The 25,492-nt window shown below is 42.0% G+C and overlaps 1 protein-coding gene across 1 annotated transcript in view; it reads right to left on the minus strand.

The window, feature by feature from the left end:
• WIF1 (WNT inhibitory factor 1) overlaps positions 1 to 21,271 on the minus strand; it is a 247,515-nt gene extending 226,244 nt beyond the window's left edge. Inside the window, exons 1-2 of the mRNA XM_069764683.1 lie at positions 21,023 to 21,271; positions 20,722 to 20,861 (exon numbers count right to left, since the gene is read on the minus strand). Coding sequence (XP_069620784.1) covers positions 20,722 to 20,861; positions 21,023 to 21,164 — 282 coding nt within the window. The 5' untranslated portion in view covers positions 21,165 to 21,271. The remainder of the gene's footprint in view (positions 1 to 20,721; positions 20,862 to 21,022) is intronic.
• Positions 21,272 to 25,492: the final 4,221 nt, after the last annotated feature.

The raw sequence follows: 25,492 nt of genomic DNA on the forward strand, positions 1-25,492 counted from the left end.
GTAAATTTGTTGATTTTTATTTGAAAAAACTGGTGGAAACATTGCCATCATTTGTGAAGGACACGACGGACGTCTTGACGAGGGTTGACGGAGTCTCTGTGGACCGTGATGTCCTATTGGTTACAGCAGACGTGGAGGCCCTGTATACCTGTATTGATCACATCGATGGGCTGCGGGCGGTCCGCTTTTTCCTGGAGGCCTCCGACCTGGACGGCCCATTATGTGAGCTTATCCTCGAGCTGCTGGAATTTGTTCTGACGCATAATTTTTTTACTTTCAAGGACTGTTTTTATCATCAGAAGCGTGGCGCAGCCATGGGGGCGGCCTGTGCGCCGGCCTACGCCAACCTCTTCTTGGGTTTCTGGGAGAGGTTGGTGTTTGGTGGTGCAGGGGGAGGGGCCGCCGACCATGTGCTGTGCTGGTGGCGCTACATAGATGATGTTTTATTTTTATGGCGTGGAACGGAACAGCAGCTCGAGGATTTTATGACTGTGCTCAATTTTAACAACTTCAACATTAGATTAACCTACAAGTCTGACCCCCGTGAAATTGACTTTCTGGATATATTCCTGAGGGTAGGGGACAATCAGCTTATAGAGACACAGGTTTTTCGTAAAAATACGGCTGTTAATGCCTTGGTGCATGCCACCTCTGGGCACAGTCAAGCCACAGTTAGGGCCGTCCCGGTCGGACAGTTTCTCCGGGTCAGGCGGATCTGCTCGAATGATCATACCTTTGAACAGCAGGCAAGTGATTTGAGAGAACGCTTTAAACAACGTGGATATAGCCATCGGTGTGTGAGATACGGGTATAACAGGGCCAAGAATACCTCACGTAATCGGTTGTTATATTCTAAAAAGGATACAAAGACGGATGAGTCAATACGATTTATATCTGAATTCAATCACGAATGGGACAGTATACGTACCATTTTGAGTAAGCATTGGCGGATTTTAAGTACTGAGCCCTCGTTGAGCTCCTTCCTGTCCGACCGTCCCCTGATGACTCCTAGGAGGGCTAGGAGTTTAAAAGATCTTTTGGTCAAGAGCCATTATGTGGCACCTACCACTCCCCTCTTTGGTTCAGTGCGTCGCACCGTGGGGTGCTACACCTGTGGACACTGTGTTGCCTGCGCCAATGTCCTGCGCAGCTCCTCATTCTCCTCGGCGGACGGCAAAAGAGATTTTGACATAAGACATTATATATCTTGCAGTAGCAGAAACGTGATCTACTATGCTACTTGCAGTTGCCACCTTATCTATATAGGGTTAACATCACGCGAATTAAGAGTAAGGGTGAGGGAGCATGTGCGGGACATTGGCGCGGCCAGCACGGTGGAGGATGTTTCCCAATTGAAGACCATACCGAAGCATTTTAGGAAGTACCATGATTGTGACCCCAGCCAATTCATGGTAAGGGGGATTGACCTTGTCCATACGGGCATACGGGGGGGTAACATCAAACAACTCCTCGCCCAACGTGAACTGAGGTGGATCGTGACCCTGGGCACTGTGAGACCCGGGGGCCTCAATGAAGCTCTCAATTTTGCCCCGTTTCTGTAGCCCTTTTAAGATCTTGTTTTCTCCCCTCTGTTGTAAGGTGTCTGTTTCACCTTTTTTATTTGGTTTTAATTTTAATTACTTGTTTCTTTGTGTTTATTATAGTCTGTTATACAGTATTCCTGGTATCCTTTGAAAACTGGACCGCAGAGTGGCATGCTGAAAGATCTGAAGGACCCAATATACATTCTCCATATGATCTCTCAATGTACATCTTATACTGGATTGTGACATATGACACTTGTTATCATAGCGTCATTTTTTCATTACGAGTGGTGTTTTAATTTTACCATCTTATTGTGGTTCTTGTATATACATCTTATAGTAGTTCTATGCTCTGGTGCGGTTCTGGGTTTGCTGTGCGCATGCGTCCGTTTGCTCCCGGCCCCGCCCCTCCTCGGTCCGGCCGTTTGGCGTCCCTGGCCGGTGACTGGGTGCCATGGTAATTGCCGTGCCCCCAGTCATCTGGCTCGGTAGCCTGGCTGGGCGGGGTGGTGGCGGCGTCGGGGGCCATGGACGCATGCGCCGCACATTAGCAACCCTGCTGACTTCCGGGTCACATGATTCTTCATGTGACCGGAAGTACTGGATATAAGGATTCCGTGGTGGAACATGGACACTTCCCCTTGAAAAAGCTATAGAACGCCAAAGCGAAACGTACGTCGGGGGTGCTGCCCAACTAGATCCATCCCTTCACCTGGGTAAGAGGAGCTTTGGGAGACTGTGGTTACTGCGTCTATTACGCTATATGTTTCTATGACATTGGCAATCTGACTAGTCTCTTACAGCGTGTCTTGGATTGTGTACCTTTAGTGGTATATCACCTTGTGAAATAGCCTCATATAGGTCCATACTGGGGACCATAGAGAGATTGTGGTGACGTTTGTAGCTCCATTACCTTATGGTGCTATGTATGGACGTGGTTATCACTATGTAACACTTTTGTGTCACACTCATTTTTGTATTATATATGTGTGATACTCTTCATGACCGCTACGGGTGTTAGGGGTGGCCCTTTTAGTGTCCTTATTTTAAGTATATGGTTGTATGTGTTTTTTTGTATTCAATAAAATTTTGTATATTTTTAATTTGGTATTTCGAATGCTCCTTTGTTCTCCGCTAATTGACTAGTGCTTTTTGGAGCTGGATTCGATAGTGTCCAGGACATGGTTCTTGGACACGGTGTACTATGAGCCTGGGTTTATATGTACTGATAAGTATTTTAATGCCTGTATTCAAGACCTATTTGTTCATTCACTTGACATTATGGAAAAATCAGAACAAATCAGCCAAGACTTCAGAAATAGAATTGTGAACCTTCACAAATCTAGCACACCTTTAAGAGCATTTACCAAGCAGCTGAAGGTACCACATACCTTTGACTGTTTGACCAGGGGATGATGAGTTTCTAACTGGTGCATGGTACCACAGCTGACTTGCTGTAGGGCCCTACAGGTGCATCACAGATGTTGGATCCTGGTGGTTTTGGCTGCGCTGATGGTGCTCGACTAAGATGTCACATGTCCTTCTTCTTCAAGCTTTCACCTTGCTCTCCCAAGATGGCCAATGAACCAACCCATTCCTGTCAGGCACTTCATCCCCATTGTTGCACTGCCCCCTAGCCTGGGGCTCCATCTGGTTGGTTCCAAATTGCAGTTTAAACCAGCAGAACAGAGTCCATTTAACATAACACAAGTCTCTGCCAACAGAATATCTCTGAATAAAAATCCTGTAAAAACCAGTTTAAGTCAGAGCCATCGAGCATTTACAGGTGAAACAGTGGCCATATGTGGTCTGTGATTAGTATTGTAGGCAACAGTACTCTCAATGTATTCTCCATGTACATTACTAACAAAATAGAACAGCAGCTGCAAATTACATGCAAACGGTTAATGGTAGATGATGGTCAGGGCATATTCCCCATCAACTCACAGTCTGACAAAACAAAATGAACATCATTATGTATGGAGGGAAAAAGGAAGGCTTGGAAGCCCAAGAATATCTTCCAAATGTGAAGTATGTAGATGGCAGCTTCAGGTTGTGGGGATGCTTTCCAGGAGGGTCTGGTGCACTTCACAAAATAGTTGTCATTAGGATGCAGGAAAATTAAGTGGAGATACTGCAGCAACATCTCAAGTCAAGCCTTCTATGGGTCTTCCAAATGGACAAGGACCTCAAGCATACTTCTAACTTTGTGGCAAAATGGCTTAAAGACAACTCAATGAGGGTAATGGAGTGACCATCACAAAGCCCTAATCTCAATACCATAGAGAATTTATGGGCAGACCTGAAAAACGTGAGTGAGCAAGGAGTCTGTCAAACCAGACCCAGTTGCATCAGTTTTGTCAGAAACCAATGAGCAAGAATTGCAGCAACTTGAAGCTTGAGGAAGACTAATCAAAATGTGAGACTCAAGTTAGACAGTTTAAAAGCAATACTACCAAATACTAACCACAAGTATCTAAACTTCTGAGCCACTGACTATGTAAAAAAAGATATTAAAGGGAACCTGTCTTAAGAGTTTTGGCAGATAAGAGTTACGGCCACCACTTTTCGGGGCTTATATACAGCATTCTATAATGCTGTATATCTGCCCCCAACCTGTCCTGTACGAATAGCAAAATAAATTATATTATACTCACCTGTGGGTGGTCTGGTCCGAGGGGTGTCGCTCTTCTTGGTCTGGCGCCTCCCAACTTATTGTGGCTGTCTGCTTTCTTGGTTCTTGTGGATGAAGCGTCCCTGCGTCATCCACAGTGTCTCCTCGGCATCATGCCCCTGCGCAAGAGTACTTCTCTGCCCTCTTGAGGGCAGAGCAAAGTACTGCAGTGTGCAGGCACCGGGGTTCTTTGACCTTTCCCAGTGCCTGCACACTCCAGTACTTTGCCCTGCCCTCAACAGGGCAGAGAAGGGCGTCAGCGCAGGGGCACAATGCCGAGGAGACACTGTGGATGATGCAGGGACGCGTCATCCACATGAAGCCAGCAGGAGGACAGCAATCGTAAGGCCATATGCACACGTTGCAGATTTTGCTGCGGATCCGCAGCGGATTTGATGCTGTGGATCTGCAGCTGTTTTCCATGCGTTGTACAGTACCATGCAAACGTGTGGAAAACAAAATCCGCAGTGCACATGCTGCAGAAAAAAATGTGCGGAAACATAGCGGTGTTTTTTCCGCAGCATGTCAATTCTTTGTGTGGATTCCGCAGCGGTTTACACCTTCTCCTCAATAGGAATCCGCAGGTGCAAAACCACAGGTGGAATCCGCACAAAAAAATGCGCAGTAAATCCGCGGAAAATCTGCAGGTAATCCGCAGTGCGGTTTACCTGCGGATTTTGCAAAAACATTGCAGAAAATGGGAGGTGCCGAACCGAGACCTGCGACACCCCTCAGACCGGACGCTCCCCAGGTGAGTGAGTATAATAAAAGTTATTTTTCTATTCTTACAGGTCGGGTTTGGGCAAAAATATAGCATTATAGAATGCTGCATATCAGCCCCGAAAGGTGGTGGTCGCATTTCATATCGCCCAAACTGGTGACAGGTTCCCTTTAAAGCTGAAATAAATCATTGTCTCTAGTATTATTCTGACATTTCACATTCTTGTATTATAAGTAGAGATGCAAGCTAGTCTAACAGAGGGAATGTGCATTAGGATTAAATGTCAGAAATTGTGAAAATCTGAGTTTTAATAAATGAGATTTATGTAAACTTATAACTTTGACTGTATGTCCTGTATTGACAGTTTGTGTTTATGTACGTGATAAACCCTGCCCCTTGCGTGCAGTCATCTATGTTCATTATTATGTATGATACATTTGGGTACAAGTCCCATGTCATCATTTGGAGCTTGGAGCCCGAATGAAAAGATGAGTTCAGTTTTTTTGGGGTATTTATATCTTTGCATTGAGAGTTGCATTGCGAACAATAAATTTCCCACATATTAACATTGACAACGAAATATGGATTAGGAATCTCATCAGTGTCCGATCACCATGAAGAAATGAAGGGTCTCTGGCCCTTTTTGGTCCTTTCCAAACTGCTCCGCTCCCTGTCAGTGAATTGCACTACAGTCATTGTAGGCTCCCATGGTCTAGTGCAGGGCCGGACGGGCCATCGGGTACTTCTGGCAAATGCCAGAAGAGCCGGTGCCAGTAGTGGACCGCTTGATCCATTGGGAACAGGGGAAAGAGGACTTTGCCAGTAAGCTTCAGGCAGCAGAGATCACATACAACAGTGCAAGAAGGAAAGGCTCACAGACCTCAACAGGGAAAGGGATCCTCTATTGCCTCCAAGCCAGCCGGGCCACAGCTACACCTGTACCTGGTACTCTGGACGGAGATGCACTACTACATCAGTAAACCAGGTAAAGACTTGTGTCCTCCACTTATTCGTCGGCATACAATATCCTTGCCACACACCTTGGGAGCCCTGGGGACCCTGCTTCACCTGTTGGAAGCGTCACAATCCAGCCGCCATACCATCACCCCAGAGGACCCCTTTAAGCAGCATCGGTCCCTACTGACTGAGAACCACAGGTGGCGTCACGAACAATAGACTTTATTCACAATGCCCCTTAAAAGACCTTTCCCCTTTAATTGGGCTCCCAGGGCCACGGACCAGGTCGCAGCCACCGTGACATCCCCTTTAAGATCGGACCCGGTACCGAGTACCCCACGGCCCAGGCGGGCGATTAATTAACATTATTCTTCAATGGAGTATGTAAGTGAAGAGGTTGGACAAGAAATTACATCACAATTCTTTTTTTTTTTTTGTTCAATAATAGGTCTTTATTTAGCTTTCAAAAACGCATACAAATGCGCATGAAAATCCGCATCAAAAACGCATCAAATCCGAGCAGATTTTTACCTGCGTTTTCTGCCAAGAGATGCAGAATCTGCGCAGAAAATTCCACAGGCAAATCTGCAACGTGTACACATACTCTAATAGTTACACAACCACATAAAAAGGCTATATAATAATTTATGTTAGGCCACGTTGACAGGTTCAGTATCTGGTCAGTATTTTACAACAATATTTATAAGCCAAAACCAGGAGTGGAATAATCAGAGGAAAAGTAGAATAGAAACATTTGCACCACTTCTGTATTTATCACCCACTCCTGGTTTTGGTTTACAAATATGGAGGTAAAAGACTGACCAATTACTGAATGTGGGAATGTGGCCTTTATGCAGGAGCGTACAATAAGGGCAGCAATGGAAAAGTTTTAAAAAGTATACAGTGCCTTGCGAAAGTAATCGGCTCCCTGGAACTTTTCAACCTTTTCCCACGTAGTAACATAGTTAGTAAGGCCGAAAAAAGATATTTGTCCATCCAGTTCAGCCTATATTCCATCATAATAAATCCCCAGATTTACGTCCTTCAACAGAACCTAATAATTGTATGATACAATATAATATGAAGCAATATAATGCTTCAAACATAAAGTTACCAAACGTAAATTTTTGGTGAAGAATCAACAACAAGTGGAACACAATTGTGAAGTTGAATGAAATTTATTGGTTATTTTACATTTTTGTGGAGATTCCAAAACTGAAAACTGGGGCGTGCAATATTATTTGGCCCCTTTAACTTAATACTTTGTTGCGCCACCTTTAGCAGCGATAAGGGTATGTTCACACGTTCAGGATTTCCATCCTTTTTTTTTCAGGACTGTTTTTTTACAAAACTGCAGCTCTTGGCAGAAAACGCAGGTCCTTTTTTTGGTCCTTTTTTGTCCTTTTTTGATGCGTTTTTTGATGCGTTTTTTGATCCTTTTTTTTTATGCAGTTTTCTAACCCTAACCCTAACCCTACCCCTACCCCTACCCCTATTCTAACCTTAGTGAAAAAAAAAAAACATTCTTAATTTTTTTATTGTCCCTACCAATGGGGGTGACAAAGTGGGGGGGGTGTCATTTACTATTTTTTATTTTGATCACTGAGATATAACCTATCTCAGTGATCAAAATGCACTTTGGAGCGAATCTGCCGGCCGGCAGATTCGGCGGGCGCACTGCGCATGCGCCCGCCATTTTGCAAGATGGCGGCGCCCAGGGAGAAGACGGCCGGACGGACACCGGGACGCCGGGTAAGTATAAGGGGGGGAGATTAGGGCACGGGGGGGCATCGGAGCACGGGGGAGGGCATCGGAGCACGGGGGGCGGGATCAGAGCACGGGGGGGCAGCCACACTCCGCCCACGCACTTCCGCCCGCTCCCCCGCACTTCCTGCTGCAGCGGTTCTGCACATCAAATCGCAGTAAAACCCGCAGATATATTTTTGATCTGCGGGTTTTACTGCGGTTTTGACCTCACAATGGAGGTCTATGGGTGCAGAACCGCTGCGGTTCAGGAAAAAGAAGTGACATGCTCCTTCTTTTTTGCCGCAGCTATTCTGCGCAGCTTTTTAAACGAAATTCCGGATCATGTGCACAGCAGTGACTGTTTTCCATAGGGTTACATTGTTATGTACCCTGCATGGAAAACAGCTGCGGAACCGCAGCGGCAAAACCGCTGCGGTTCCGCAGTAAAAAACGCACTGTGTGAACATGGCCTTACAGCTGCAAGTCACATGGGGTATGTCTCTATCAGTTTTGTACAGTTTTCAGCTCTTTCCACAGATTCTCGATTGGATTGAGGTCTGGGCTTTGACTTGGCCATTCTAACACCTGGATATGTTTATTTGTGAACAATTCCACTGTAGATTTTGCTTTATGTTTGGGATCATTGTCTTGTTGGAAGACAAATCCCCATCCCAGTCTCAGGTCTTTTGCAGACTCCAACAGGTTTTCTTCAAGAATGCTCCTGCATTTGGCTCCATCCATCTTCCCATCAATTTTAACCATCTTCCCTGTCCCTGCTGAAGAAAAGCAGGCCCAAACCATGATGCTACCACCACCATGTTTGACAGTGGGGATGGTGTGTTCAGGGTGATGAGGTGTGTTGCCTTTAAGCCAAACATATCATTTGGCATTGTTGCCAAAAAGTTCAATTTTGGTTTCATCTGACCAGAGCACCTTCTTCCACATGTTTGGTGTGTCTCCCAGGTGACTTGTTGCAAACTTTAAATGACACTTTTTTATGGATATCTTTGAGAAATAGCTTTCTTCTTGCTACTCTTCCAAAAAGGACAGATTTGTGCAGTGTAGAACTGACTGTTGTCCTATGGACAGACTGTGCCACCTCAGCTGTAGATGTCTGCAGTTCATCCAGAGTGATCATGGGCCTCTTGGCTGCATCTCTGATCAGTCTTATTCTTGTTTGAGATGAAAGCTTAGAGGGACGGCCGGGTCTTGGTAGATTTCCAGTGGTATGATACTCCTTCCATTTCAATATGATCGCTTGCACAGTGCTCTTTGGGATGTTTAAAGTTTTAAAATCATTTTGTATCCAAATCCAGCTTTAAACTTCTCCACAACAGTATTACGGAACTTCCTGTTGTGTTCCTTGGTCTTCATGATGCTCTCTGTGCTCCAAACAGAACCCTGAGACTATCACAGAGCAGGTGCATTCATATGGAGACTTGATTACACATAGGTGGATTATATTTATCATCATTAGGCATTTAGGACAACAGTTAGAATCTGTTTAGTTTGTGACTATCCGCCATTTTCTTGTGGAGTTCTGGCTACTGGTCTTTTCCCTCTGGTGCTGGGTTTGTCTTGGGTCAGGTGTTTGTATCACTCTTTATTAACCAGCACCTGCCTCCCAGTCCTTGCTGGACAACAGTGTTAATCTGCTTGAGCTCTAGCTTGGTGCTTTGCTTTGTCTTCTGTGTGTGTTATTTATGCAGTGCTGGTACCTCTGGTTCTGCTAGCCTTAGTTTCTGTTTTCTATTGGTTTCTGCAGCCTTCTCTGTGTTTTCTATTAGGAGGTGACCCGATTTTGTACCCAGTCCTTAGTTCTTTTAGGGAAGCCCTTCATCTTCATCTATAGGTCTTCGCTTGAGATTAACCTAGGATCGTCGGTGGTTCTATTCGCAAGGAATGGGTCGCCCACTCCATCTTAGGGTTTCAGCCTAGTCATAGTGCAGTCAGTTTTTCCCCTTCTAACTTAGTCCTGTGTTGCAGATCCGTAACAGTTTAACAGTTTGTCCAGCCAGAAAGAAGTATAAAAAAAAAACTCCCGGATTTCTGCAATATGAACAGCGTTCAAGATCTTGCTCAGCATCTGCAAGGGTTAACGTTGGAAGTTGCCAGCTTACAACAGCACGTGAATAATTGCCCTGGCATCCGCTCTGAAGAACCTAAGGTGGCCTTTCCTGAATGTTTTTCTGGTAAACGGCTGGAATTTTTTTTGTTTAAAAATGTATGCTTACTTTATTTATGGCTTAGACCCAGGTCTTCAGGGGTTGAATTACAGCGTGTGGGGATTATTATTCCATTATTGAGAGGTGAGAAGCAAGTTTGGGCATTTTCATTGCGTCCGGATGACCCTTGTTTGTTGTCAGTAGAAGTGTTTGTTTTCTGCTATGGGGGTATTATATGATGATCCTGATCGGGTCACTACAGCCGAGGCAGGACTCAGGCGGCTGAAACAGGGTTCTGGCGACTCAGAGATATTGTACCCAGTTCAGACGATGGTCTGCAGAGGTCAGCTGGAATGATCCAGCACTCAAGAGTCAGTTTTTAGCAGGTTTGAATGACATGGTTAAAGATTTGCTCATTGCATATCCTGCACCTGCTACGCTTGAGGCTGCTATGCAATTAGCTATCCAGGTGGATAGAAGATTGAGAGGTAGACAGAATGAGGGGAAAGTTTCAATTTTGCTGGAGAGCCCGTTGACTGTGGGGAGCCGATGCAATTTGGGGCAATGTCCTCTCATTCCCAGGAAAAGCAGAGATGATTCTCTGAGGAGCTATGCCTTTATTGTGGTAAGGCTGACCATTTTTTTAATAAGCAATGTGAAGGACGCATAAACAAGCAAAAGAGAAAAAAAAAGGTTAATCAGAATAACCCTCCCTTTGGCATTGCATTTTTACGATCGGAAGGAGTTTCTTTTTCTGGTATTTCTACATGTCGTGGTCATTCGATTGATTTTCAAGTGATGGTGGACTGCGGTTCTGCACTTAATTTGATTGATCAACAATTTCTAGACAAGTATAAGATTGATTCTGTACCTTTATCATGCCCTTTGCCTGTAGTGGCGATTGATAACACTCCTCTAGAGCATGGGTGCCTTTCTCGAAAGGTCACCGGGTTTCCACTCACTGTAAATATGGAACACCAGGAATCTTTAGATTTGTTTGTACTTGATAAATTGCCTTTTTCCAGTTGTCCTGGGGTTACCCTGGTTAAAAATGCACAATCCTGTACTGGACTGGTAGTCAAGTACGATAAGATCCTGGGGTCAGGAGTGTTATGGGAAATGTTGTGATGTACACATTGCTGCTGTTGTGAAAAATGAGGTACCTGAAGCCATTCAGGAATTCTGGAAAGTATTTTCAGAAGTGGAGTCACAAGCTCTACTACCCCATAGAGATTACGATTGCGCTATTGAATTCGTCCTAGGTGCTACTCTCCCTAAGGGTCGTTTATTTAATCTGACGATTCCCGAGAAAGAGGCCTTAAAGGAATACCTGCAGACTAGTCTTGCTGCAGGTCATATAAGACCCTCTAAGTCCCCTGTGGCTGTGGGGTTCTTTTTTGTAAAAAAAAAAAAAAAAAGATGGGAATCTTAGGCCGTGTCTGGATTTCAGGGAGATTAATGAGATCACTGTGCACAATCCTTACCCCTTGCCGCTAATTCCGGATTTGTTTAAACAATTAGTTGGAGCCCAGTGGTTCTCTAAGATCGATCTCCGTGGGAGATATAATTTGCTGCGGGTTAAAGAAGGCAATGAATGGAAGAAAGCCTTTAATACCCCTGAAGGTCATTTTGAGTGTCTAGTTATGCCTTTCGGCCTTACAAATGCCCCAGCGTTCTTTCATTAACAACATCCTGAGGCTGTTGATCGGTAGGAATGTGATTGTTTATTTGGATGATATCTTGATCTATTCGCCCGATCTGGAGTCGCATTGCCAGAGAGTCCGTGAGGTTCTGCAGATTCTGAGCGAAAACTCACTCTTTGGTAAACTGGAGAAATGCAAGTTTGCGGTACAGAAAATTAGTTTTTTGGGGTACTTTGTTTCCAGTGATGGTTTTGAGATGGACCCGGTGAAGGTTCAGGCGGTATTGGAGTGGCCTAGATCTGAATGCTTGAAGTCGATTCAGAGATTTTTGGGGTTTGCTAATTATTACAGAAAATTCATAAAGACTTTTTCTGTTATCACAAAACCCCTTACTAATCTTTACTAAGAAAGGTTCCAATACTGTCCAATGGTCATTTAAGGCTGTTAAGGCTTTTGAGCATCTCAAGGAGAGGTTTAGCTCTGCTCCTGTTTTGATCCAGACAGATGAGACTAAGCCCTTTCTGGTAGAGGTGGATGCCTCATCAGTAGGAGTGGGGACTGTTCTGTGTCAGAAGGGAGAGGATGGGGTGCATCCCTGTGCTTTCTTTTCTAAGAAATTTTCAGAGGCGGAGCTCAACTACGATGTTGGGAACCGAGAATTGCTGGCTATTAAGCTTGCGTTTAAGCATTGGTGACATTTTTGGAGGGTGATAGACATCCTATACAAGTCTTTACTGATCATAAGAACCTGATCTATCTGTATGCTGCTAGACGTTTGAATGCCCGTCAAGCTAGGTGGGCATTGTTTTTTGCCCGGTTCCATTTCTCTGTGACATATATCCCTGGGACAAAAAAATGTTAAAGCTGATGCTTTGTCTCGAAGTTTCTTCCCATCGGTTAATACTGAAAAGGAAGAATCTATTCATCTATTCTGCAGAGAGGGGTGGTGCTGGCAGCATTAGGTTCTGAGTTCGAAAATAGCATTCTTAAAGCCCAGGATGTAGCACCAACTAACACTCCGTACAGTATGGGAAATTATTTGTGCCTAAAGCCCTGAGGAGAGCTTTGTTTACGGAATGTCATGAGTCTTGTTTGGCGGGTCATCCAGGGATTGCTGAAACAAGAAAGTCAATTGGTCGGAGTTTCTGGTGGCCAGGGTGGCTAAGAGAAATTGTCAAGTGGGTGCGTCAGTGTACTGTGTGCGCTAGCTCTAAGGCTTCTCATGCTCCGGCGGCAGGGTTGCTTTGCTCATTAGAGGTTCCTAGTTCTCCATGGACACATCTTGCAATGGATTTTATCACTGACCTGCTGGTCTCTGAGGGTTTTTCTGTTATCTGGGTTGTTGTGGACCGGTTAGTAAGATGTGTAATCTGGTCCCATTCAATAAATTACCCTGCGCTAAGACACTTGCCAGGGCATTTGTGAGAGAGATGGTCAGACTCCATGGTGTTCCCACGGACATTGTCTCTGATAGGGGACCACAGTTTGTGGCTCGCTTTTGGCGTGCCTTTTGTGACATACTTAAGGTTCATTTGTCATTTTCGTCGGGCTATCATCCGCAGTCCAATGGACAGACAGAGAGGAAGAACCAGGACGTTGAGCAGTTTTTGAGATGTTTTGTAGCGGACAATCAGGAGATGTGGTCGGAATATCTACCATTAGCTGAGTTTGCTCTCAATAATCATGCGTCTTCGGCTGGGTGTTCTCCTTTCTTTTGTTGTACTGGGAAGAATCCATCTTTCGGTCCTTTTTCTAGGATTGGGGTGGCGTTGCCTGAGGAGGAGAGTTTTTCTGGAAATTTGTAAAGGGTTTGGACCAGTGTGCGCCATAATCTTTAACAGGCTAATAGGAGGGCTAAGACTACGTTAACATTAGCGTTACGCTAATGTGCGTCGCTGTTGCGTCGGCGACGCAGCGGCGACGCGCCCCTATGTTTAACATAGGGGACGCATGCGTTGTTTTGGTGGCGTTTTTCGCCACGTGCGTCGTTTCCGACGCTAGCGTCGGACGCAAGAAAACGCTACATGTAGCATTTTCTGTGCGTCCGATTTTCATCAAAAACGACGCACGCGTCGCAAAACGCGCGCGTTGTTGCGCGCTTTTCCCCCCTTTTTTCCGTGCGTCGCCGCTGCGTCGCCGACGCAACGCTAATGTGAACGTAGACTAAGAAATATTTTGACAAGAGAAGAAGGGAGGCGAGGTTTGTTGTTGGGGACGTGGTTTGGTTGTCCTCTAGATATGTGCGTTTGAATATCCCTTCTAAAAAGTTGGGGCTGAAGTTTGTAAGACCTTTCAAAGTGGTTCACATTGTCAACTTGGCAGCGGTGAGATTAGACATTCCTTCGTCCTGGAAAATTAATTCAGTTTTTCATGTATCTTTGCAAAAGAAGGTTGACCCGCCAGATGAGGTAGTTATGCTGTCTGCTCCTCCAATTGATGAGGACTGCGAGTTTGAGATTTCATGCATTCTTGATTCCAGGTGGCATAGAGGAGGGTTACAGTATCTTGTGTCCTGGAAGGGTTTTGGTCCTGAGGATAATTCCTGGGTGAAAGCTGTGGACATCTCAGCCTCAAGATTAATTAAGGCTTTTCACAGGAGAGTTCTGAATAAGGCCCGGCCTAGAGAATCCGGGGGATCCTCGTTAAAGGGGAGGTACTGTTAGAATCTGTTTAGTTTGTGACTATCTGCCATTTTCTTGTGGAGTTCAGGCTACTGGTCTTTTTCCTCTGGTGCTGGGTTTGTCTTGGGTCAGGTGTTTGTATCACTCTTTATTAACCAGCTCCTGCCTCCCAGTCCTTGCTGCACAACAGTGTTAATCTGCTTGAGCTCTAGCTTGGTGCTTTGCTTTGTCTTCTGTGTGTGTTATTTGTGCAGTGCTGGTACCTCTGGTTCTGATAGCCTTAGTTTCTGTTTTCTATTGGTTTCAGCAGCCTTCTCTGTGTTTTCTATTAGGAGGTGACCCATTTTTGCACCCAGTCCTTAGTTCTTTTAGGGAACCCCTTATCTATAGGTCTTCGCTTGAGATTAACCTAGGATCGTCAGTGGGTCTATTCGCAAGGAATGGGTCACCCACTCCAACGTAGGGTTTCAGCCTAGTCATAGTGCAGGGTCAGTTTTCCCCCTTCTACCTTAGTCCTGTGTTGCAGATCCGTAACAACAACATTGGATCATTCAGAGATCCACAATGAACTTCTGGAGTGAGTTTGCTGCACTGAAAGTAAAGGGGCCGAATAATATTGCACGCCCTACTTTTCAGTTATTGAATTTCCCCCAAAAATTTAAAATAATCAATTCATTTAGTTCTACCTCACAATTGTGTTCCACTTGATTCTTCACCAAAAATTTACATTTGGTATCTTTATGTTTGAAGCATGATATGTGGGAAAAGGTTGAAAAGTTCCAGGGAGCCGAATACTTTTGCAAGGCACTGTAGCTCACAATAGTGCTCAAGCCATTGAGAAAGCAACGCAATCAATGAGAACAGCCACTGCAGTACCAGTTACCAGCATTTAGCTACAGTAGTCCTTATCAATAATTGTACCCTTATCATGATAATATTAAACAGTGCAATCTTCAATTGTATGATAATTAATAGAGAGACTCTAGTGATCATAATTCATTTTTACTGTTGTAGTGTCCATTATAAGTGGGTTAGCTCTATAAAGTATGTTAGAGTTTAGAACTTCAAAGAGTTCCTGTTATTCACATACCGTACACATACACAATGACCTTTGATAGACCAGTTTAGGGTAACAATAATTTCATAGACTTGTTGCATAAGTATTTTCAGAATGTATGCCATTTTTAGTGTTCTGGTAAAAACAATATTTTCCACATTGGCAGAACAACAAGCTAATCAACAAAGCCAGCTGCTTGACTCTAAACTGATTGCAATACATGTCTTGGCATGAATGCATTAAGATACTTTTCTCCTAATTCAAGTAAACTTGTGAGGAACAGAAGATTACTGTACATTGCAGTGAATGTATGACTCTAGGGCAGACATGGGCACACTGGAACAAATGGACCAGATCCAGCCCTTTGCTTGTTCCTATCCGACAGACGGTCCAAGATAGCCAAAGGGCAGAAAACATTGACTTACTGGGTATGAGTTGGGGGAGCAAAGTGCCAAATGGCAATGCGATCCTCCTACGCAGCATCCCGATTCAAATTGAATCTGCATTCTTTTCAATTTTACACATTCAAGAAGATGAGACAATCACATTAAAGGAAAAAATCTTTTAGAAATGAACATTGAAGGAGCACTGCAGTAGTTTTTTATTACCCCATCCCTCCATTAGCCATCAGTTTGTACAATTTATGCATAATAACACTTTTCAGTTGCTGTCTATTGTCGTTTCCAGCACTGCTCCATTGCTCTCCCGCATCATGTGATCACAGTTGAGAGCAGCCGGTTCATACAGAATCTTTTGTGTGGACTGTAGGTTCCTTTGTTAATATAAGTCTTTAAGACTTAAACTGAAGTTTTTATAAACCTACATTAAGGAATTAATAAGTGAGCCAGCTAGAAAGAGCTGTGGGTGTATGATTCAGTAGAGGATCGGCGCAGTGCTGGAAACGGCAGAAGACAGACATGGGTAAATGTTATAATGCCCACAATGTAACACATTATTAATGACTAATGTAGGAAGCATAAAAAAAAACTCTGGAGTGCTCCATTAACTTTTATTTTTTCGGTTTTGGCTATTTTGGTTGGTACAATCTTTAACATTGAAATTGCAACCCCCGTAAGGAAAAATCAAAAAAATCATAGAATTATGGAAATTAAATAATTGATAAACATGTTAATCCAAATCAATCTCCATCTATAAATGTGTCAAAGACAAAAGTGGGACTCATCACTGAATAGGAGATACAGTGGGGAAAAAAGTATTTGGTCAGCCACCAATTGTGCAAGTTCTCCCACTTAAAAAGATGAGAGAGGCCAGTAATTGACATCATAGGTAGACCACAACTATGAGAGTCAAAATGAGAAAACAAATCCAGAAAATCACCTTGTCTGATTTGGTAAGATTTATTTAGCAAATTATGGTGGAAAATAAGTATTTGGTCACCTAAAAACATGCAAGATTTATGGCTCTCAGACATTTTTCTTGCTGGGTCCCCCATTGACTAGTTAAAGAATCACTCCTATCAAAGTTTTTATTCTCTTAGCATATTGCAGTCATCATAGTATACAACACTGTGTACTTACAATTGCTCATTTTCCCTTCTACCCAGTTAATTCTTCTCTTGTCCATTAGGTCTATGATATCACGTGATTAAAAACAGACTAGCCGAATCCTTCTAAGCTCTATGTAGAAATAGGAGGTCTCTTTTCACTGCATAAGCCATCCTTCTCTTCAACTACTGACCCAGCTGCTCCGCTCCTTCCCCCTGACAGTGACTTTTGACGTGATGTAGAATTGTAGTTCTAATGCTGACTCGTGCAGAGAAAACAGACTTCTTGTTTCTACACAGAGCTTAGAGGGATTCAGCTAGCCTGTTTTCAATCACGTGATGTCATAGACCTAATGGAAAAGAGAAGAATTAACTGGGTAGAAAGTCAAAATGAGCAATTGTAAGTACACAGTGCTATATAATGATAACTGCAATATGCTAAGAGGATAACAACTTCATTTGGTGTGTTTCTTTAATTGTGCTGGTTTGTCTTTCTATTATGATTCTTTGCAACAAGCTGCTATGCGCAGAAGAATCAGAAATGCATAACAAAAGCAACAGCAATAAGCTATGTCTTGTCTGAATGGATGCATCAGGTAGAAATACTCCACTGTTCTTTATAGATGGGCTGGTGGTAGCAATTAGACATCCTGGAGTACCAATAAAAGTTACATAAGATATTTTTGTTAAAATTGATGCAGTATTTTTTAGATCAAACACATTGTTTCATCAAATACATGATTGTTATAAATATACAGCTGTGAAACAACAGTTTAGTGTGATTTTATCAACTACAAATGGAATCACATAACACATGAGTAAGAATTTTAGATGAAAGCCATTCCTGAAAATATACAATTTGCAGTAAAAAAAAAAGTATCTTAAAACCTTTGCAAAAACATCATGTAATAATTTATATGATTACAGCAGATATAAAGCTTTGCTACTTGAAGTAGAAAGATAAGAGCATGATATTAGGGCAGGGGTGAATATAGTTATTACGTCAGTATATTAAGGAGATACTATTGACTACTGCATATGGCAGACATGCAATATCACATTATTTCTCGGTTTCTGCCCGGACCGATCTGCATGACATTAATGATATCTCGTGCACTGTGAAGAACCGAGGTTGTGTACTGAACATTTAGACTGTGTAAACTACTATGGAAACCAGATGTAGCTTACAAGGTGCCTCGCATCTCATCTCTAAGCACTAAAGCCTTTTTTGGCCAAAGTTTGAGTGGTTTACCGCTGTTTTCTATCAGATAGAACAGATGGCATGCACATGCTTGCTGGCCTAAATGAAGTGGGATTTCAGCAGCATTGTGCTTTGATCCCTGGTGGCATGTCTACAACACCAAGATGCAAAATACCACAGAAGAACAGGATCCCAATATTAAAGACTGGAAGACACATTCTTGATATGTGAACCCCTTTAAGTGAAAAGAAGTCATGCCCACAAAATGTAAACATATTGACATTCCATTTTGGAAATTCTGCCCCAGAGGTCAGGAAATAAGGCATTTCCTCTGTTCGGTGACATGCAGCACTGTAAAGGTATATGCCCCTCGAGTGCAGTATATTTTCCCTGGTTGGAATCACTGGTAATTCTTACTAGGAAAGAATTTGAACTACTGATATTAGGAAATAAAGTAAATATTAATAAAAAAAATATTAATTAGGCTCGGTGAATGAACTATTGATCCACATTCACAGAGATTCCTCAAGTATTTACACAGGCATGGATCGGATTTTCCTTTAGTCTATGACATGGGGGCTTATTTCTGGGGCAGATTTATAGAAGCAGTTACTCAACGACTTGGAATTGGCAGCCCGTGGATCTTCTCACATTACAATGCCACATGACCGATCTTACTGCAATGCCCTGGGGATGGGTTACCTACTATGTCGCCTTGCCGCTTTGATGAAGGCCTTGTTTTTGGATGAACTTGAAAGAAAGGTTAAACACACATTTTTGTTTCTCTTTCAAGTTACTATGTGTGACATATTTACAGTCAGTTTTGTGTTTGAGCAGCTGGGAGTCTGGGGCAGCTGCATGGGGACTCGCATTGCCTCCCGAAATATTAAATGGCACAACGAGATCCGAACATTGCCAGAACTCTGCCAACCACATGACCTATTTGAGCACATGAGAGATCCTGCCAAACTTTGTTCACTTGCTATGAAATTCTGTTATATAAACTTCCCATTAAGATAAAGTCTTTTTGGATGTAACTGCATATTGACAATAGTAATATTAATAATAATAATTGATAATATAAATATACAGTACTCGGGACATGAAATAGTGAGTAGTTCTGCTAATGTTATTGGTATGGTATATTAATATTATTACATTCCTGAGCTAGAATAACATATGCATAATGTATGATAATATGCTTTATAACCTATATTTATTTACCTATTTTACTCACTTATATGGCGCCATTAATTCCACAGCGCTTTACAGACATTATTGTCACTGTCCCCATTGGGACTCACAATCTAGATTCCCCATCAGTATCATTATGTTTTTTTTCTCTATATGCTTTAACACTAACACTAATATATTTAGATTAGATTAGTGTTAATCTTAAAGCACATATGTTATAAAGCATATACATTATACATATATTATTCTTGGTCAGGTATATAATAATGTTAACATACCATACGAATACTACATAATAATACTAACATACTATACGAATACTACATAATAATACTAACATACCATACCAATACCACATAATAATACTAACATACTATGCGAATACTACATAATAATACTAACATACCATACCAATACCACATAATAATACTAACATACCATACCAATATCACATAATAATACTAACATACCATACCAATATCACATAATAATACTAACATACCATACAAATGCCACATAATAATACTAACATACCATACCAATATCACATAATAATACTAACATACCATACCAATATCACATAATAATACTAACATACCATACCAATATCACATAATAATACTAACATACCATACCAATACCACATAATAATACTAACATACCATACCAATACCACATAATAATACTAACATACCATACCAATATCACATAATAATACTAACATACCATACAAATGCCACATAATAATACTAACATACCATATCAATACCACATAATACTAGCATAACATATCAATAACATAATAATACTAACATGCCATTCCAATACCACATAATAATACTAACATATCCTACCCAAACCACAAAATACTAGCATACCATACCAATAATATATAATACTAACATGCCATACCAATACCACATAATAATACTAACATATTCTACCCAAACCACATAATACTAGCACACCATACCAATAACATATAATAATACTAACATGCCATACCAATATCACATAATAATAATAATACTATATCATACCCAAACTACATAATACTAATATACCATACCAATACTACATAATACTAGCATACTATACCAATAACACATAATAATACTAACATACCATACCAATAACACATAATAATACTAACATACCATACCAATAACATATAATAATACTAACATGCCATACCAATACCACATAATACTAATATACCATACCAATACTACATAATACTAGCATACTATACCAATAACATATAATAATACTAACATGCCATACCAATACCACATAATACTAATATACCATACCAATACTACATAATACTAGCATACTATACCAATAACACATAATAATACTAACATGCCATACCAATACCACATAATACTAATATACCATACCAATACTACATAATACTAGCATACTATACCAATAACACATAATAATACTAACATGCCATACCAATACCACATAATAATGCTAACATTCCATGCCAATAACATAACTACTCACAATTTCATGTCCAAGCCCTGTACAGCACCATACCATTTAACCCTTCATGACAAAAGGGAGTTAGATACTTTAGATCTAAACACAAGCCAAATCACACACCATCATCTCTCATTAGCTCACATCCAAGCACTTGTCAATTGTAGCTGTCAGCCTACTCATTCTCATTCTTCTAGACATACCTGGCCAGTGGCTTTCCAAGTAAAGTTCATCGCCTGGATATTGACAGGAATAGCTGGCATCCTCTGCTGGGCTTTCCTAAAATCATGAGTGAATGGTGCCATTTTCCCCTCAGAAACAATCAAAATATCTTCTTCAAAGCCTGGGAACAAATGTTATGGTGATGAGAAGACAGGTACATACACATTGTGTGCTTTATCACAATGCATTCGGTACGCCACATTATGGACCAGCGCACTTCAGAAACTTGGAATATGACATTCAAATATGATTTCTTTTGATCCCACAGCTAAAGGTTTGTACCTATTAACACTCTTGCTTGGTGAGCATCAATCCACATGTACAAGCTGTCTTCTTGGTGCTGAGCAGCCTCCGCCTGTGCGAATACACAGAAGAGAAGGCTCCATAGCTGGAGTGTGGGACAGCAGAGTGCTGGTAGGGCCATGCTGCTGGGTGAGATGCTAGTGTTTGGGCTCCACTTTTCACCTCCCTCTGCCCTGGGCTCTTAGACTGATTGTATTGACTTTTCCCCCTGTGCTGTGGGGCTGCTCTGATCTCACTCAAGGGGCTGGCTCCTGGCAGCTTGGAGTCAATGAAGTAGTAAAAGGAGGGAGCACTGAGGGTGACTTGGGGGAGGTGTCCCATTACAATATTCCAGATCACCACAAGGGGGCGACACACAGCAGCATAGAAATCTGGTTAGAAGTAAATGCAAGAATTCAAATAGCAGAAGTCACAAAAAAAGAAGCTAACTTGCTAGAGAGCACTCATCGGTTTATTTAGTAGAACATACATATTTCATTCTATTTTTCAAGAAAAAAATACTTCTCTTTAAAGACTAGTACACATCAAAGGTTTAATTCTGCGTACAATTCTTTTTAATATTGGATGTCTATTATTAGATTGCTCTGAAGATCAAGAGCAGTAAAAAAAAAAAAAAAAGTCCCGTGGTTTCTGAGTAACAATGTCAGCAGATGTGGCTGTATTATGTCAGTGACTGCTGTGTCACACGCAGATTAGCGGTGTAATAAACAGATACCAAATCCCAGGATGGAAATAGAGTATTTGATATCCATGCTCCTCATATTTCTATTGTAAAGAGTTATTATTTGTAAGTATATCAGGAAATTACAAGTCATACTAATAATTGATTCCCAACCTGCAGGATCAAGGCATGTGTCTTTCACTATCTCAGCCTAATCATGCAGAGTTCAGTCAGAACATCGCTGAATGATCTTGTAGATATGGTGTGGACAGTATACGCCAGAAGTGTCACAGATGAATTCGTGATCAAAACAACTCAACATTCATTGCAGCATATCTACTATATAATTGTCTAAGGGTCACTTCCATCCATCTGTCTGTCCTTCTGTCACGGTTATTCATTCGCTGATTGGTCTCGCCAGCTGCCTGTCATGGCTGCCGCAACCAATCAGCGACGGGCACAGTCCGGAAGAAAATGGCCGCTCCTTACTCCCCGCAGTGTCCCCAGCGATCCGCTCCATTATCTCCACTCCCCGCAGTCAGTGTCCCCGGCGCTCCGCTCCATACTCCCCGCAGTCAGTGTCTCCGGTGCTACGTGACTGGGCAATATACTACGTGACTGGGCAATATACTTTGTGGCTGGTCAATATACTACGTGGCTGGGCAATATACTACATGACTGGGCAATATACTTTGTGGCTGGTCAATATACTACGTGACTGGGCAATATACTACATGACTGGGCAATATACTATGTGGCTGGACAATATACTACGTGGCTGTGCAATATACTACGTGGCTGTGCAATATACTACATGACTGGGCAATATACTACGTGACTGGGCAATATACTACGTGGCTGTGCAATATACTACGTGACTGGGCAATATACTACGTGACTGGGCAATATACTACGTGACTGGGCAATATACTACGTGACTGGGCAATATACTACGTGACTGGGCAATATACTACGTGGCTGTGCAATATACTACGTGACTGGGCAATATACTACGTGACTGGGCAATATACTACGTGACTGGGTGTTGGAATAAGTTTAAATGCAACAACTCCATTCCTGTTGTAGTCTGCATTGAATGTCTATGAGTGTTCATTTGTCAGCTATGCTGTGATTGTTAAAGTTTGTACAAAAAGGTCAGAGGACTCTCACTGATTGCATCATTCTGCTGCTGTTTCCTTCACAGAGAGACATGTGTTACATGGACTAGATTATATCGGTAGTTACTGTCAAAGCTTTCTTATTTTGTTCCAGTTCAAGCTGCATATATTAAACACAGTTTGCCTTACGTTGGATTCTGCTGCTTATATGAAGTAACACGCGCTGCTGTGGTAATACTCCGGCTAACAGGTTATGGGCCCAGCCACCGGAAAGTAAATGGTAAAAAGCCCAGTCACCGGAATAAGCAGCGAGCCAAGCGCAGACAGCACAGAGGAACCCCCGGAATACAAGGACACCGGAACGCAAAGGTACCGCAGTGTACAGAGCACCGGACAGCGCAGCTTAAAGGGCCAGTAACAAACAAAAAAAAAAAAAAAAAAAAGGTACAAGAGACAAGAATGTCTACAGAAAGGAATGCAGTGAAGTACACAGTGCCAAGTCTCACAAATCACAATTACAGCTCCTGGAAATTCAAGGTAAAGATGTTACTTATAAGAGAGGGTACATGGAAATGTATTGAACAGCCTGTGCCTGACCCAGTACCGGGTGATTGGCTAGAGACTGATCAGAAAGCACAAAGCACTATTTCCCTCAGCATAGATGATAACCAGATTGTACATGTATGCAAATGTGATACTGCAAAGAAAATGTGGGAAGAATTACAGAAAGTGCATGAAAGGTCAAATCTCAGCAATAAGCTATATCTTATGAGAAAGCTGTATCAGTCTAAATTAAGTGATGGCCAGCATATGCAGGACTATATCAGAAACACCCTAGAGATTGTGGAGCGCCTAAGGGGTATTGGTGAAGAAATTAAAGATTTTCATGTTGCTGCATTACTATTAAGTGGTCTTCCAGAAAGTTATGACACGCTTGTGACTGCATTAGATGCCAGACCAGATGATGAACTCACACTAGAATATGTGAAAGGGAAACTTGCAGATGAATACAAGAGAAAGTCAGAGACTATTAGCAATAATATATGCAAAGCAGAAGCAGCATTAAAGACACAGTACTTTTCTAAAGCTCAGAGTCATTTAAAGGAAACTCGTGAATGTTTTGTCTGTAAAAAGCCTGGTCACCTTAAAGCAGACTGCAGAGTGTGGAAAGCAAGAATGAATCAGTTTAAAAAGCAGGACAGTCATCAAAAGGTTAAAACAGCTGTAAAGAAGGAAGATGCATGTATTGCGACTGCATTTGGGGTCAGCACAAGCCCATATGCAAACCATGTTTGGTGTATTGACTCTGGAGCGACTGCTCACATGACACGTGATAAAGATTTCTTCATTAATCTAGATGAAAGCAAGTCTGAAAAGGTAATTTTAGCTAATGGTCACTATATGACATCAGAAGGAATAGGAGATGGTTATCTCCATTGTCAAGTTCAATCCTCAGCACAAGTCAGAAAAATCCCAGTTAAAGACGTGCTGTATGTTCCCAAACTTGAAAGTAACCTTTTATCTGTAAAGAAGCTTGCACAACAGGGAAATATAGTTACATTTAAGGATGACAGATGCATCATTTCAAAGAAGGGTCATACCCTTGCCGAAGGAAAAATCAAAGATGAACTTTATCAGCTGAAATGCAATGAAACTGTTTACAGTGCTAGACAAGATTTTCATAAGGACTGTATTCATGTGTGGCACAGACGCCTAGGCCACAGAGATCCAGAAGCAGTAAAGAAACTAGCTCAACTTGCAAATGGTATTGCAATCAACCAGTGTAATCAAACAATGAAGTGCACAAGTTGCCTAAAAGGGAAAATGTCCAGAAAATCGTTTCCTAAAGTAAGCACTACTAAATCTGCACAGATACTGGATTTGATACATACAGATGTGTGTGGTCCAATGAGTGTTCTTACTCCCAGCAAGAAGAGATATTTTCTCACATTCATTGATGATTATTCCAGATATACTGTTACTTACCTACTTCAAAGTAAAGATGAAGTTCCACAGAAACTTGAAGAATATCTTGCTGCAGTTCTTAACAAATTTGGAAGAATACCAAAGGTACTGCGAGCAGATAATGGAACTGAATATACAAGTGGTAAAGTGCAAACCATCCTGAAAAAGAATGGAATCGTGTTCCAGACAACCGTTCCATACAACCCAGAGCAGAATGGCACAGCAGAGAGAAAGAACCGAACTCTTTGTGAAAGTGGAAGAAGTATGCTATTTGATGGAAACCTACCTACAACATATTGGGGAGAAGCCATCATGACTGCTACCTATCTTCAAAATCGACTGCCAAGTAAAGCTACAAGTAAAACTCCATATGAGCTATGGAACTGTGAGAAGCCCAACCTGAAGCATCTCAGGATATTCGGAAGCAAAACTTTTGTGCATGTTCCCAAAGAAAAACGTTCTAAGTGGGAATCTCATGCAAAGGAAGGAGTTCTTGTGGGGTACAGTGAAACTCAGAAAGGATACAGAATCCTGCACCCACAGACCAACACAGTAACAATCAGCAGAGATGTAGTGATTGATGAAAACTCAGTATCGCTCAAATTTCATGAGGTTACGCAAATAATTCAACCTAAGGAACAAGAATTTCAGTCAGTGATTCCAGACATTGAAGAGAATCTCAAAGAAAATACTGAAGTCTGGATA

This window comes from Ranitomeya imitator, chromosome 4 (genome assembly GCF_032444005.1).
Source record: "Ranitomeya imitator isolate aRanImi1 chromosome 4, aRanImi1.pri, whole genome shotgun sequence".
Taxonomy (NCBI): domain Eukaryota; kingdom Metazoa; phylum Chordata; class Amphibia; order Anura; family Dendrobatidae; genus Ranitomeya; species Ranitomeya imitator.